This window comes from Pseudorca crassidens, chromosome 15 (assembly GCF_039906515.1).
Source record: "Pseudorca crassidens isolate mPseCra1 chromosome 15, mPseCra1.hap1, whole genome shotgun sequence".
Classification (NCBI taxonomy): Eukaryota; Metazoa; Chordata; class Mammalia; order Artiodactyla; family Delphinidae; genus Pseudorca; species Pseudorca crassidens.
Window position 1 is genome coordinate 1,154,268 of NC_090310.1, and position 14,752 is coordinate 1,169,019.

Consider the following 14,752-nt stretch of genomic DNA (forward strand, 5'->3'; position numbering starts at 1 on the left):
TAAGAACCACCACGCTGGCCCCGGCATGGCTGCCGCAGGAGCTGCTGGGAGCCCAGGCCTGGCTCAGCTGCTCCACGGACCCTGGGGTCTCAGGGGCACGTGGCCAGCAGGAAGCGCTCAGGAGCCGCGTGTCGCTGGCCACCTGTCCGGGCTGGGTTTGGCCGCTCTGGCCGTCTGGGCCATCCCAGCCTCCGGCCAGCTCAGAAGGGGTTAAGATGCTCCACCAATGCAAATTAGATTTAATTAATCCTTTTCATCAGTTGCAAATATACCTTCTGAACCCTATTAAAAACATGAATATGCAAATGCAGACCTTTTAAAATTCTCATTTTCAAGGACTAGGTGTTGGGATTTGATTAAGTGAATTCCGTTAACAGCCTGTAAACCTGGTGCAAAATTTAATTTCCATTTTAAGTTTGAAAAAAAGAGAAAAAAGCGGCATGAAGGCTGTTGCTAATTGAGCTAATTATAGTGTCACATTACAGAGGCCACACGCAGAGCCCACAGGCTCAGGCGGAGGGGCCCTGGGCAGGGCCTGGGGGTGGCTCCCAGGGGCCCACAGCCAGCCCTGCCGTCAGGCCGTTTCCCAGATGCGGAGACTGAGGCTCAGGTAGGGGAGGAGACGTCCCCAGGAGCCCCTCGCAGGTCGTTGCATGTGGGCTGCCTGGGCAGCCTGGGCCCCCCGACTCACTGGGGAGGTGGGGGCACCGGGCAGGGAGCCCAGGAGGGAGCCCGGGCCCATGTGTCCCCTCCGTCCGCACTTCCCGGCTCTGCCAGCTCCTCCACGCACTCCCGGGTGACCTGCTGGGACAGACACTTCTCTGTCAGTCAAGCAGGGAGACAGTCTGGCGGCACATTTAACACGCACGATGGCTTGCCAGCAATACTCAAGCAACCGCGAGCCGGCACCGCCACGTGCCCAGGACCCTCGGCCCCCGTCCGTGGTGCTGGCGCTCGAGGGCTGTCCAGTCCCATACGGTGGCCTGTGCGCACTCGCCACTGAGCGCCTGAAATGTGGCTGGTCTAGACCCAGATGGGCAGCAGGTGCACAACAAGATGCTGGGTTTTCAAGACTCAGCGCTGAGAGATGGTAAATGAATGTCTCGCTAATTTATATATATGTAATTTAGAGAACTCATTTTTAAAAATTAAGATATAATTGACGTATTAGTTTCAGGTATACAGCACGATGATTCAATATTTGTATATACTGCAAAACTATTTTTTATATGGATTACATGTAGAAATAAAGTGCTGGATGTATTAGGTTAGATATATTCATTAAAGTTAATTTCACCTGCTTCTTAAATGTGGCTGCCAAAATAGTTCAAATTACATATGCGACTTGCATGCTACTTCTGTCATCAGGGCAGTTCTACGGAAGACGCTAAGGCTGATGGAAAATGTGTATTTTATGTATACTATATGTAACTCCGATATACTATAAGCAAAATAGGCATAAAGAAATGCCAGGTGGAAGGATAAGCAGGCCCAGGTGTGCGTCAGCTTGGCCCCCCCTCCCCCCGGCCCCCATAACAAGCAACCACAGGTGGGGCGGCTTAAACAACAGACAGTGACTTTCTCGGGGTCCGGAGGCTGGAATCCGAGGTCCAGGCTCCTCCCGAGGCCTCCCTCCCGGGCGTGCAGACGGCAGTCTCCTCCCTGCGTCCTCACACGGTCGGCCCCCCTGTGTCTGTGTCCCAGTCTCCTCCTCTTACAAGGACACCAGTCCTATGGGATTAGGGACCAGCCTAACGGCCTCATTTTAACGTAATCACCTCTGAGGCACAGGAATTCAGCACATGAATCTGGGGACACAGCTCTGCCCACCAGGGAGGACGAGGCGGCGGGGTTCTGGGGAGAAGGTCCCCGTGGTGGGTAGACAAGGGCTGGTGTGTCTGAGGCTCGCCATGGAGTCCAGTTCCCAGAAATATTAACCGCCTGGAGATCACCCCAAACCTTCCGCTCACTCTGGAAAATCTGGGGCCACGAGGAGGGCGGGGACAGAACCACGGGAGAAAGGTCTGCAGGCAAGACTTGCTAATCTGAACCTGGAAATGAGTTTTTGTTTTGGTTTTGTTTTTGAAGTAATGACCAAAATGGTTCGGGAGTATGGAAGTTCTGAGAGATGCTGTCAATTTTACTTTAAACTGAGAATCTGGTGTTTCTGTAGGTTATTGTTTTCAATAAAACTTAAGTGTTTTGGAAATAACAAAACCCCAATGAAATACATCAGTAGATGCTTTTATGGAAAATTTCCAAGACAACTGTTAAGTGAGGAAAAAACCCAAGCTGCAGAACAAGCTAGTTATTTTCAAACCACACAGGAGCCCAGTGAGCCCAAACCCTGCGCTGTCTGCCCGTGTGTCAGGTGCCCGTGTGTCAGGTGCCCATGGCCATCACAGGACGAGCTGGGGCAGGGCCAAGGGGGCTTTTCCTTCACTTGACATTTCTGCTGCTGAGGGTTTTTCCTTTTACACTGAAAGTGCATCAAAATTGTGCAGTTGAAGAAACAGAGACGAATGAGAAGAAAATGGAAACCACGAGACAGGCACCAGAACGCGCGCCATCGTTGCCCCCTGTGCTGTATGACTGTGGGCGAGGCCCTGCCCCTCTCTTGGCCGAGACAGGAATTTAAGCAGTTTGGTAAAGCCACCGCTCCTCACTGTGCCCTCATGTATGTACACACACGCACAGCACACACCCTTTCCTGTCCTGCCCTGGACTCCACGCCCTGGACCTCCAAGTCGCCCCTCTGAGGCTGCCTGGGGACAGAGGCCCGGCCCCTTCCTTGGTCCTGGCATCCTGGCGACCTTGAACCACGAGGAGAACAGGCAGGTCTGACCCAGAAGCTGGGTCGTGAGGGCTGCGGACCCCGGCCAGGGGCTCCGGGCCTGACGGACTTGCCTGCGGCCTGAGGCAGGTCCTGCCCCTTCCGAACCCCGGCCTCCTCTCGGACAAGACGCAACTTGCGGGATGGGAAGGAGCTCTGTAAGCTGGGGTGTTTCAATCGGGGGGCGGGGGGTGGGGAGCCTCGCAAACTGGAAGGGGGCTCGTGACCCGCGTGGGGTCACGTCAAGTGCAGATTCCGACCCAGTGGGGCCCGGCATTGCTAGGCGGCTCCTGGGTGACACCGCGGGTCGTGGGCCACACCTGAGTCATGAGGAGCTAAAGAAAGCCCGGAGGTTTACTCATTTCCAGAACACGAACCAGGCGCACAGGGAGGGGAGAGAGACGATGAATAGCTCACATCCTTGAGCCGGCGCCTCCGGAGGCAGAGGCGGGCCGGGCCCTGGGGGAGGCGGGGGTCCCACGGGGGCCCCGGCAGGCGGCGCTGTCCTCCCTGGGAGCCTTGGGGACGCCGGAAGGAGGCTGTCACACGCCAAATCCCACTCCATCCTGGCAATTAAGGTTTATCGCCGTAGCACTAATCCCTTAAAATTAGTCATTAGCGGCTTAACAACCACGTAGCGCTGGTGCCCACTGACGAGCTGGCGGCGGTGGGGTCTCCGCCAGAACCAGAACCTTCCGGGGCCTGGCTCCCCACCCGAGTGCACCCAGAGCCCCCGCAGGCGGCGGGGCGGGCAGCTGGCAACCTCAGCGGCATGTGACTGAGCGGACCTGGGAGGATGCTAGGGGGCCGCTGCGCCCCATCCCACCTAGACGCGGCCCCGGGGGTGAGGGGACGGCGCCTCCTGCCCCTCTTCCGGGAGGGAAATCCTGAAATTCGGCGCAAGCGCTGTCAGCCTGGGGCTGGGTGGGTGGTCCGGGCCAGGGGGCGGGCTTTCCACCTGGAAGCGGCCTCAGGGACCCCCCTGCCGAGGAAGGAGGTGTGAGGAGCCCAGGGCAGGGGGTGAGACCAGGTCCGGGTGCTCACGGGAGGCTGGGCCTGGGGAGGCTTGGCTGCCAGCCGCCCACCCTGTCCTCCCACAGACACGGGGCCGGGTGCTGGGCGGGGGCCCAGCGCCGCTACTGCAGGACCCGGGCAGGGATTAAGTCTCAGGAGGTGACACGAGGCTGGGGACGTGTGGCCCTGAGGGACCCATGGCACGAGAGGGGCAGTGGGGAGGGCTGACCTGGCCTTGGGGCCACGCGTCACCAGCGAGAGTCAGGGCCGTGGCACGAGCGCAACCCCTCCGCCCCCAACCCTCCGGCACGCGCCTCTCCCGCTGGGGATCCTGGGGTTCAGTTCTGGCCTTGCAACCGAGACCACCACGCTCGGGGGTACCTGCCCGGCCCGCGCACCCCCTCGTGGGCCCTGTGGTGACCCCTGGGCAGAGATCACGAGCTTCTGGCCTGGCCTTCTGGCCAGGGTGACCCCACCAGCAGCCGGCCGCTCCCGCCTGCCCTGAGCGGGGACTGGCCACGTCTGCCCCGTCTGGGAGCCGCCCTCTAGCAGGTGCCGCCTGCATGCCGGGCGCACACAAGGGCCTCGCAGTGCATTCGTGTGGGCTAATGATTTTGCGTCAAGTTCTCACCTGAGCCTTTTATCACTGGCCTCTGAATTCAGCGATTTCACACGGGAGGCAGGCCGGGGCCAGGCCTGGGGTGACGGGGACACAGCCTCCGCCATACGGGGGCCCAGCCCCAGCCCCAGCCCTCCGCGGCGCCGGGGACGGGGGCAGAGTCGAGACAAGGGCCTGGTCCCCCACTCCCAGGCTGGGGCCCAACATCATCTGTGGGACCTTTTCTTCCACAGAGCAGCAGGGAAGCGCCACTGCGGGTCTGGGGGTCCCGACAGAGGGAGGGAGACGGGCGAGGCCCCTCCCCACCAGCCTCGCAGGGAGGGGCTCAGAGCCCGAGACGCGACTTCACTCTGTGCTGGTGGAATGAGGGGTGAAGGAAGGTGCCCTCTGACGTCTGCTGGAAAACCCCCAACTGGGGGGTCTTCATTAAGCGCAGGACCCCCGGGACCTCCGCCTGGCTCGGCAGAGTTCTGCGCGAGCGTCGCTGCCTTCCCCCCGATTCGTGACGACAGAGAGACATGGAGCCTCGCTCCTCCCCTGCGAGATGGCGCTGAGGGCGCCCAGAGCGTCTGAGGGGGTGAGGCGAGCAGGACGCCCCCAGCCGGACCAGAGTCCGGTTCCGAGCAGCCTGGGCCCCGGGAAGCCAGTCTGCACGCCGAGCCTCAGTCTTCTCGCCTGTGAAGTGGGAACAGCACTTTCCTCCAGGGCCGTGTTGGCCGTCAAACCAGCCGGGGGGCTCTGGGTTCCGGGCCTGTGCTGACCTTGCTGTGACCCTGGGCCTGGCTGGGCCTTGTCTGTCCGGGCGCTCGTTCACAGACCGAGCTCCAGAGTGACTGTGATGGGGGTGGGGTGTGAAAGGCACGGGGTCGGGGCAGCCCCAGACGCACAGGCCACACCTCCCTGGGCTCTGGGCTCTGCAGAGGGACCCAATGCTGGCCCTCCCCACCCACCTCCCCTGACCGTGGCCCGGAGACCTGCCGTGGGGCAGCACCGTACGTGAGGCTATGCCCGAGGCCGCTCCCACCCCCCTCTGCCGGGCCCCAGGGGCACCCACCGCCGCTCCTCCAACAGGCACACAGGGCGGGGATGTCAGGACAGCAGGGGTGCCGAGCTGTGTGCGCGGAGGGAGCCCGTCAGCCCAGGGGCTCAGACGCACACACAGTGAGCCAGGTGGGGGCGGAGGGGAGCCTTTATTTCACAAGCGCCGGGAACTTTGCCGGCAGCCCAGCTTCCCCCAGCAGGTCCAGGCGCGGCCAGGCTTGAGCACGGTGCGGTAGGGGCGCCTGGGGGAGGGGACAGGAAGCCAGTCCAGAGCACTGCCCGAGGTCCCCCACCGCTGCCTCCTACCTGCTCTCCAGGACGGAGGGTGACGAAGTGGTGGCCTGTCCCTGCAGAGTGGCCGTGAGCCCAGGGGTCGGGGAGGGGCACCCCTGAGCCGCTTAACCCTGCCGGCCAGAGCTGTGCACAGGTGGCTGGGGGGCACGCAGGAGTCCCCATCAGGCCCTGACGCTCACGGCCGTCTGGGCAGGAGGCCGGGCCCTGTGGATGGGGTAGCTGGCCTGGTGGGGCTGGGACCCCAAGGGACAGGCCTGAGCGGGCTCCCGCCGGCTGCCTCTTCCGCCTTCGGAAGTTGGGGGCACGGCCGGCGCGGGGTGGGGGGCCAGGCCTGAGCGGGCTCCCGCCGGCTGCCTCGTAAGCCTTCGGAAGTTGGGGGCACAGCCGGGGTGGGGGGCCGCAGGCTAGGCCACGGTCTGGCGGCTGAAGAGGTCAAGGGTGAGGGCGCTGAGGAAGGCGGGGATGCTGTCCTGCCGCAGCAGGTGCAGCTCGATGAGCTCCTGCACCGTCCGAGAGAACTCCGTCTCCAGCAGTTGCATCTTCGTGCCCGAGGGTCCCGCGGCCTGCAGGGTGGGCGGGAGACACAGGAGATGCCGTTAGCAGGTGGGCCCTGGGCGGGTCGCCCCACTCAATCCCCCGTCGCCCCAGGCTCCAGACGCGGACGGGCCATCTGCCCAAGTCCAGGCACATCCCCCCAGGCGAGGCTGTTTCTCGGGCCTCCTGGGTGGTGGGTCTCACCCACGCTTCTGGAACCTAGAAGCCAGGACGGGGGTGTGCACGCCAGCTCACCAGCTCCTCCGGGTCTGTCCACCCTCAGACCCGAGCCCTTGTGAGGACGCTCCGTGCCGGGCGTGAGGGCCCTGTGACAGCCCCGAGGCTGCAGGCGCTCCGAGGCGGGTCTCACGCTGCCCCGTGTGCCAGGGCGACGGCCGAGGGGCCGCTGTGTCAGGGCCTCTCACCCACTGCCCTCGGGCGCTGCTGCACGGCAGGGCTCTCTGTCATGGCGGCGGGGCTGCCTCTGGAGTCCGCTAATACGAGTTCAAGTCCAGCCCCTTCTGGCTGTGAGGCCTCGGGCATGGAACGGAGGGGCTCCCAGCTGAGGGAACCGCTGGGGCTAGCCCACTGGGTGGGGCTGGCTGAAGGGCGGCAGGTGGGGGCCAGGCAGTCCTGGAGAACCCGAGAGAAGCCAATTCCTTTCACTACCTCTTTACGTACACGCGCCACCTGTGATTGGGGAGGTGCCACGAAGGAAGGCGGGCCTGCCCCCAGTGATTCGGAAGACCAGCCTTTAAACACCGTGTGTGCCACACGGGGGGACCCCCAAGCTAGCTGGTCAAGCCCTCACGTGCAAGTGGGGAGACCGAGGCCCAGATGGCTCAGGGCTGGCCTGGGTCACAAGGCAGGTGTGAGCAGGGCCGAGCCCAGGGCAGGTGCTCCCGGGGGTGCAGGGCAGCTGGGGGGTGGACAGAGGCCCGAAGGTGCCCAAACACTTGGGCAGGGCTCACGGGGAAGCCCCCTCCCTTCCTCGGGCAGGCCTGCGGCAGCTCTCAGACCCTAGATGGTGCCCCGACGTGGGCCTCACCTGCCAGCAAGCCCATCCCAGGTGAGTTAGGACCCCCGGGGTCTGCCTGCTGGGGGCGCAGGCCTGGGGAGAGGCCGTCGTACACCAGACAGAAGCCTGTGGCCTGCGACCCTGTCCAGCAAGGCAGTGGTGCTGACGGGGCAGCTCAGGGCAGTCAGGAGGCGAGCAGGGTGGCGGCCACCGTGGGCCAGCCCCCCACTTGCGGAACGACCACCTGCCCGCCCTGCCCATCCGGCCCAGTCAGCTCCACCCCTGATGAAGGCCACCGCTCCACTTGGGGAATCCCAGGCTGGAAGGGACACACCCGGTGACACGCACACGCCCCATGGGAGAGCCCCCTCCTTCCCAGGCAGCCGACTAGTAAAGGCTTCTTCCCGCCGACCCCCAAACTCGCCTGCCAGCCGGAACCCTGGCTCCGCCTTGGCGGGCACCCGCTGCACCAAGATTCCTGTTAACGGCCACCAGGAAGTGGAGCAGCGCCGCCTGCGGCCCACCCACGCGGCAGCCCAGGCTCGGGGGAAGGTGGACACGCTCCTCCCGGCCCACGGACACCCTGAGAAACGGCCCCCGCCAAGACACGCGTCTGAGAAACGACTCGTGTGCAGGGCCCACCGGCAGCTGACAACTCAGCAGGAGGAAGACAAATGACCCAGTTAATAAGCGGGCGAGCAACCCGAATGGGCCTTTTCCCCAAGGATACAGACGATTTCCCCAAGGATACAGACAATTTCCCCAAGGATACAGACGAACGGTGCCACCACCTCCTGTCTTCAGGGAAGCGCAAGTGGAGCCCACGGTGAGACCCGCCTCAGGCCGTGAGGACAGCGGTAACCCAGGCGACACGGTGCTGCGAAGGACGCGGGGAAGTAGGAAGCGGGCACGGCGGGCGCTGCGCAAACAGTCTGGCGGCTCCTCACGAGTGAGCCACGTGACCCGGCAATTCCACTCCTGGGTACGTGCCCAGGAGAAGTGAACACACATCCACACAGGAACTGGCACAGGAACGTTCACGGCAGCAACATTCAACGTAAGTCAAAACGCAGAAACAGCCACCGACAGGCGAGCAGGTAAGTGCAGTGCAGCCACGGGAGGAGCGATGCTCTGTACACACGACACCACGGACGACCCTCGAGAGCACACGCCAGGCCAGACCCCGTCGGTGTGACTCCACTCGCCCTGGCGAGCGCCACGGCAGGCAAAGCCGCCCAGACGGGGGCTGGGACGGGGGTCGGGGAGGGAGAAGGGGAGCGACTGCCGGTGGGCACGGGCCTTCTCTGTGGCGGATGAAAACCCTCCAGCGTCAGGTGGGGATCACACCTCAGCAGGGCCGTCTGCAACGAAAGGCCCCCTTCTGCCCAGCAGCCCGAGGGTGACCCCCCGGCGGGCCCAGCAGGCAGGAGGAGGCCTGACAAGGGGCAGGCCTGGTTGTGCCACGGAGGGGGGCCCTCCGGGACCCCAGGGAAGGAGCTGGCTCCAGCCCTGCATCAGCCTGCCCCTGCCCTCCGACCCACGACCCTTCCGAGCGGCCCTGGAGCTCCCGGTGCTGCGGCCATCCTGGCTGTGTGCCGTCTCACTCGGCCCCGGCCCCCCCGCGGGCGGCCGGCCCTGCGCCGTTGCCCGTTAACACGTTTAGCCTTGTCATAGTGGTTCAACACAGACCATTTTCAAACAAAAATAAGAGAAACCACTCTGACCTTTACCAAGAAAATCCTTTAATTTCTGCCTTCTGCTCTTGATTCTGAGTATTTTTCCCTAAATGTCAGAGGGGCCGGTTGTCAGCTGTCGGCTCAGCACAGGCTGGGTGGCGGGTTAGCGGGTGGAGGGAGTCTGGGGCCCGAAAGGGCAGCCGAGTCTCCTGGCTGTGCAGTGGTTAGGGGCAACCCCGGCCCGTCCTCCTCCGCCCAACCTGGCCCTCCCTCACCCCCTGCTCCCCCGAGAGGCGGCCTTCCACTCCGACTTAAACTGGGGGTCCCCTGGGCGCCTCCCCAGGCCCCTGCAGGCTCTGCATGTGGGTCAGACGCGCCTCGCGGTGTCTGCACCGGGGCTGCCACTCCCGACGAGCTGGCCTGGCTCCACCCTGACCAACAGGGAGCTGTCTGGGACGCCCTGTCTGCCCGCGGGCATCGCCCGGTGCTCACCCCGCTGCCGGGCAGTTCTGGGCACCCGGCCGCCCTCAAGACCCAGAAGCAGGGCTCAGTGCTTCTCTCTCATCTCGACCCACGTCCAGGCAACCCCCCACGGCTCCCGGCTGCTCCCCTGACGTGCCCGGGGCCGGGTCCCGGTTCTGCGGACCTGCCGTGCTCCCAGGACGTGCCCATCAGCCTGCGTTCAGCGCTACCTGGTCCCCAGGTACCTTGTACGGCACTCTAATTAGGAGCTGTTCACTTAAAACCAGAGCGCAGTTTTTAAAAAAGCAAACTGCCCAGTAAGATGTGCTGACCGTGCTGGACGGGAGGGGTCAGGCGCGTAATAAAAGTGCCCGGCTTGAGGGACACGTGCGACCAGGTCAGCCCAGGCCAGGGCGTGGCCCGGCCTCAGGCCCAGCCCGCTGCCTGCCCTCCGAGGTGACCGGACGCAGCAGACACTGACTGCTCTCTGCCTGGGGAGGGTGAGGATCCTGCCTGGATTAGCCACGAGGAAATCAAAGCACCCCCGTCTTCAGAACAGAGTCAGGGCTTCTCAAGCCGGGAATCTAACACGTCCCAAGTGCTTTCGCGCGCTCACGGGCTGATCTGGGGAGGGCAGCTTGCCCCGGCCGGCCAGCGTCCTCTTGAAATTTCTGCGCTCGAGAACGCCCTGGAGCCGGCGCTGGGGGTGCCCCTCGGGCGCCCGCCGTCCCCCGCGCAGCACAGCCGCCCTCCGGGGCATCGGAACAGGAGCGCGGCTTGGGGAGCTCACGGGGCTGAGATGAAAGGTGGTTCGTTACGGTTTTCTGAATTCTCCGGGGTTTCACTATGACTGCACATGCTTGTAATCAGTAAAAACAGTATCTAAACTATACCCACAAGGCCTGACAGCTTTGAGAATGGGCAAATACACACGGCGTCCCTGCTACAGGCACGTGCCGACGTGTGGCTTCACCAGCTCCCAGGCCGGCGCCCGAGCGGGGCCCGCGGTGGGGACACACGGTGTCTGGGACCGGGGCTCGTGGGACGCCCTGCCACGGTGCCATCACCACCCGTCGGCCTCCAGGGCTGGGGTGAGCTTCGCGGGGATTGGGGGTGGACACCTGGCTGGCTTCCTCCCCAGATCCTCCCTGCCCGTGGGAGGGCACCTCCGGGGGCGCCCCCGCCCGCCCCCCATGTCCTGGGCTGCAGGTGACACCCAGCGTGGTGGCCGGCGGCCTGCAGACGCTGCGGAAGTCTCTGCGCCGCCTGCCCACCTGTGTTTCTCGGAGAGATGCGCGCACAGCCCCCCTGGCTCCCTGAGAGTCCGGCCCCGTGGAGCCCTTCTCGCCGGCCACGAGGACGAGCTCTCCCGGCCCACTCGGGCTGCTCTCTCCCCGCCTGGTGCCTCGGGGCCCCTGTCCCAGCCGCTGTGGGCCCGCTGCCGCCGCATCCCTGTCACCCCCAAAGCCTGGTCAGCCTCCCACTCCAAGAGCAGATGTCTCCGTACCCCCGCGAGGCCGGCCAGCCAGGCGTGGCTCCCAGACCAGGGGCGACTGGGGGCGGCCGCTGCGCTCTGGGTCCCCGGAGCCCAGGGCAGGCGGCCCTGGGAGGCCCAGGCAGACGCTGATGCGTGCGAACAAGCAAGGGACACGGTGGCAAGTGGGTCAGGACAACTTGGCCAGAAGCTGAGAGCGCTGTCCCGGCACGAAGTTCCAGGGAACGGAAGCTGGCAAAAAAGCATGTCCAGCGAAATAGCTCACCCAATTATCCCGCTTAATTGTACTGAAAAAGCATCTGAATACCGCGTGTTCTAATTATACCAGTGCTACTGGAGTTCACCGTCCCCAGCTAGGGGTGACCTTTCCCAAGAGTGATTGTGGGGGGCAAGGCTGGGCACCCCAACAGTTGCAGATCCGTCTCAAACCCACAATTATTATTATTATTCTTCTTCTATTTATACAGCCCTCCATCTTCCTAGAGGCTCCGTTTTAGATCCACGCGCAGCTGTTCCTGCAGCCTCACGACGGGGGAGGGCACACACGGGGCATCGAGGCCCCGAGCGGTCACTTCCAGGAACGCTGCCCCTCACAGGTGGGCGCCCGAGGCCTCCTTCCAGGAGGTTCCTGGGGGCAGAGGCCCGTGGACAGGGGAGGTGCGAGTGGGGGTGGGCACCACAGAGCCAACCGCCTCCTTCCCACGTTCTCGGGGGCAGGGGCCAGAGAGGACCCAAAGGCCCGGCTCCCCCGACCCTGGGACCGCCGCCCCCCTGGGCCCCCGCCTCCTCCGTCAAGTGGGCTGGGCCACGTGTCCCCTCCAGCCCTCATCCAGGAAGCCTGCCCCTCCTCGCTCCCCATCGAGACAAGTCACACAGCCTCGGAGTAATTTTGTGGAGCCCACGGGGGCCGCGGAATCATGTGAAGAGCGATGTGGCTGCAGGACCGGCAGCGACGGAGTCAGAAGCTGGGCTCACCGCCGGCTGCTCTCCTGTCTGCTGTGTGACTGGCCACATCACTTCACCTCTCTGAGCCGGACTTTTCTCAATTTAAGGGGGACGCGTGCCTGTGTTCCCACCCCAGAGGGCTGCTGGCGGGCCCAGATGGTAACACCTGTCAAAACGCTCGGCAGGCACCTGCCTGAAACAACCGGAAAAATGAGACACAAACACGCAACAGTGCTTTCAAGTCCTGGGACACGTGGGAATGAGGGGCACGGTCCCGGGAGACGGGAAGCAAGCCCTGTGACGGCCCCATTCACCCCTCAAGAGACTTTCTGGGCACAGTGAGGGAGAGGCCCAGGCAGAGCCGGTGGACTCTCTGAGCTGAGAGTCTGGGGAGACCCAGCTGGCCAGAGGGTGCAGGACAGAGTGCCTGACAGGAGAGCCACGCCTGGAGGAAGCACTGAGCAGAGGATGCCCAAGCACTCAGCAGCGTACTGGTCAGCACACAAGGAAGAAACCACCTGAGACCACGGGGATCAGAGCAAACACCACCCCCGCAGGAGGAGCTCACACGGCTGGAGCAGCGCCCGCCCTCAGCAGCCACCCCAGAGAACCCCCCCGTCACAGGGCACAGGAGGGTCTCCCCTCCACACGAGCACAGTCACCCTCAACTACATCCTGCTCTGGTCCTGCTCACAATTTTTTTTTTTTTTTTTTGCCACACCTGGCGGCATGTGGGATCTTAGTTCCCCAATCGGGGATCAAAGTTGCGCCCCCTGCAGTGGAAGCGCAGTCTTAACCACGGGACCGCCGGGGAAGTCCCTGGCTCACAACTCTTAAACTGAGACTGAAAGAATCTGCTTCCAAGTAAGTAACACCCCTGAACAAAGTCTGGGAGCTGTCACAGGAAGACAAAAACACCCAGCCCCCAACGGGAAGAAATTCACCGCGCCTGGCACCCATCAACGATGATGAGCGTGCAAACGCCAGGGGAATACGATTCCCAGGGAAGAGAAAAAGCAATCGACTGAAATGGATCCAGACCTGATACTGATGCTAGAACCAGCAGATGACGTTAACTCAGCTGTTACAACTTTATTCCAGGTGTTCAGAAAGTTGAAGATGTAAAAGATACAGAAAAAACTAAACTGAACTTCTAAAGGCGAAGACGACAGTGTGTGAGATGAAAAGTGTCCTGGGTGGGATTAATGGCAGATCGGAGGCTGGGGAAAAAAGTTTAGTGAACCTGGAAACAGAAACCGTTCAATGAAAGAGAGAGGAGAAAAGAATGAAAGAGAAAGAACCACACACGCCAGAGCGAGCCTTGGGGCCCTCGAGGGACACGCCACACGTGCACCTGAGCCCCTGGAGAGGCCGAGACGCGCGTGCAGGCGGCTTCCGAGACGGCCCCCAGTGACCCTGCCTCCTGGCACTGGCGTCCCGCGCAACCCGCTATCCTCGAGTTTGATGGACTCTGAGTAAAAAATACGGCACAAATGATGGGGCGTCACTTGGGAGGTGGTGTCACAGTGGACGGTGACTGCCCTGCTCTCACTCTCTGCTTCTTGCCTCTGATGAAGCACAAACCAGAGAAGCCATGACCCGTCCGCATGACGAGGAACGAACTGAGCTCTGCCCACACCCACGTGAGTGAACTCAGGGGCTGATCCTCTCCTGGTAGGGACGTGAGGTGACCACAGCCTGCGAGAGGCTCTGAGGAGGGGGCCGGCTAAGTGCACTCAACTCCTGGCCTTTGGAAACTGAGCGACTCAGTCTGGGGATAATCTGTTATTCAGTGATGGATGACCAATACAGGAGGACAGAAAAAATACTTGGAAAAAGAACAGCCCAAAACATTTGAATGGGATGAAAACTAAACTGGCAGCTCCAACAAGTTCAGTGAACCCCAAGCACAGAAAAATAAATGAAGAAAATGACACCAAAGTACATGGTAATGAAACCACCCAAAATCAATAATGAACATTTTTAAAGCAGCCAGAGAAAAACAGACACGTGACCACAGAACAAAGAGGGGCTGAAAGCAGATTCCTCACGGGGAACAGGGAAGCCAGGTGGCCGTGGGACAGTGTCTGTAAAGCACAGAAACAACAAACGAAACCCAGTCAACCCAGAATCGCACCCGGTGAAAATGACACGTGGGACCGGAAAAACCCTATTATCGCCAGCTGACTGACACTACAAGAAATGCTGAAGGAAGCCCCTCACAGAGAAGGAAGATGAAGGTGGAAATGTGCGTGTACACAGGAAGAACGAAGAACGCCTCATTCCTTCAACGCACAAGGAGTGGAAGCTGCATATGAAGTACATGAAAAAACTTCAAGTACCTTCTAAATATCTCTGAAAGGTGATCGACTATTTAAACAAGAACAGTAGCAGTTTACTGTGAGGTTTACAACATGTGTATAAGTAAAATGTATTTCAAGGAGTTGAATAAGGCAGGAAGGAGGCAACTGGAAGGTTTATGCGTGTAGCACGAGAACTCCAAGGTTCTCAGAGTCAACGTGCAGCGATACTATGTCGCTTGAAGTTGACTGTGGTAAGATGTACACTGTAAGTCCTAAAGCAATCTGTAAAACACCAAGATAAAGTTACAGTTAACAAGGCAAAAAAGGAGATATATGAATTTGTACAAATTACTCAGTTAATCCAGGAGAAGGCAGAAAAAGAGGAACGAAGCATAGGACCCACTGAAAACAAATAATGAGATGTGGGCGTAAACCTAATCAGAGCAGTAATCACCTTAAATGTAAACGGTCTAAAGACACCAGTAAAAAGGGAGAGACTGTCAGACTGGAGAGACTTG

At 61.6% G+C, this 14,752-nt stretch overlaps 2 protein-coding genes across 5 annotated transcripts in view; both read right to left on the bottom strand.

The window, feature by feature from the left end:
* PSMG3 (proteasome assembly chaperone 3) overlaps positions 1 to 14,752 on the bottom strand; it is a 476,610-nt gene that overhangs the window by 170,668 nt on the left and 291,190 nt on the right. The gene's annotated exons all lie outside the window — the stretch shown is intronic.
* The window catches only part of MAD1L1 (mitotic arrest deficient 1 like 1), a 316,541-nt gene continuing 307,841 nt past the window's right edge, over positions 6,053 to 14,752 (bottom strand). For all 4 annotated transcript variants that reach the window (XM_067705326.1, XM_067705328.1, XM_067705327.1 and 1 more), the window contains one exon: positions 6,053 to 6,364. In XM_067705326.1, coding sequence (XP_067561427.1) covers positions 6,206 to 6,364 — 159 coding nt within the window. In that variant the 3' untranslated portion in view covers positions 6,053 to 6,205. The remainder of the gene's footprint in view (positions 6,365 to 14,752) is intronic.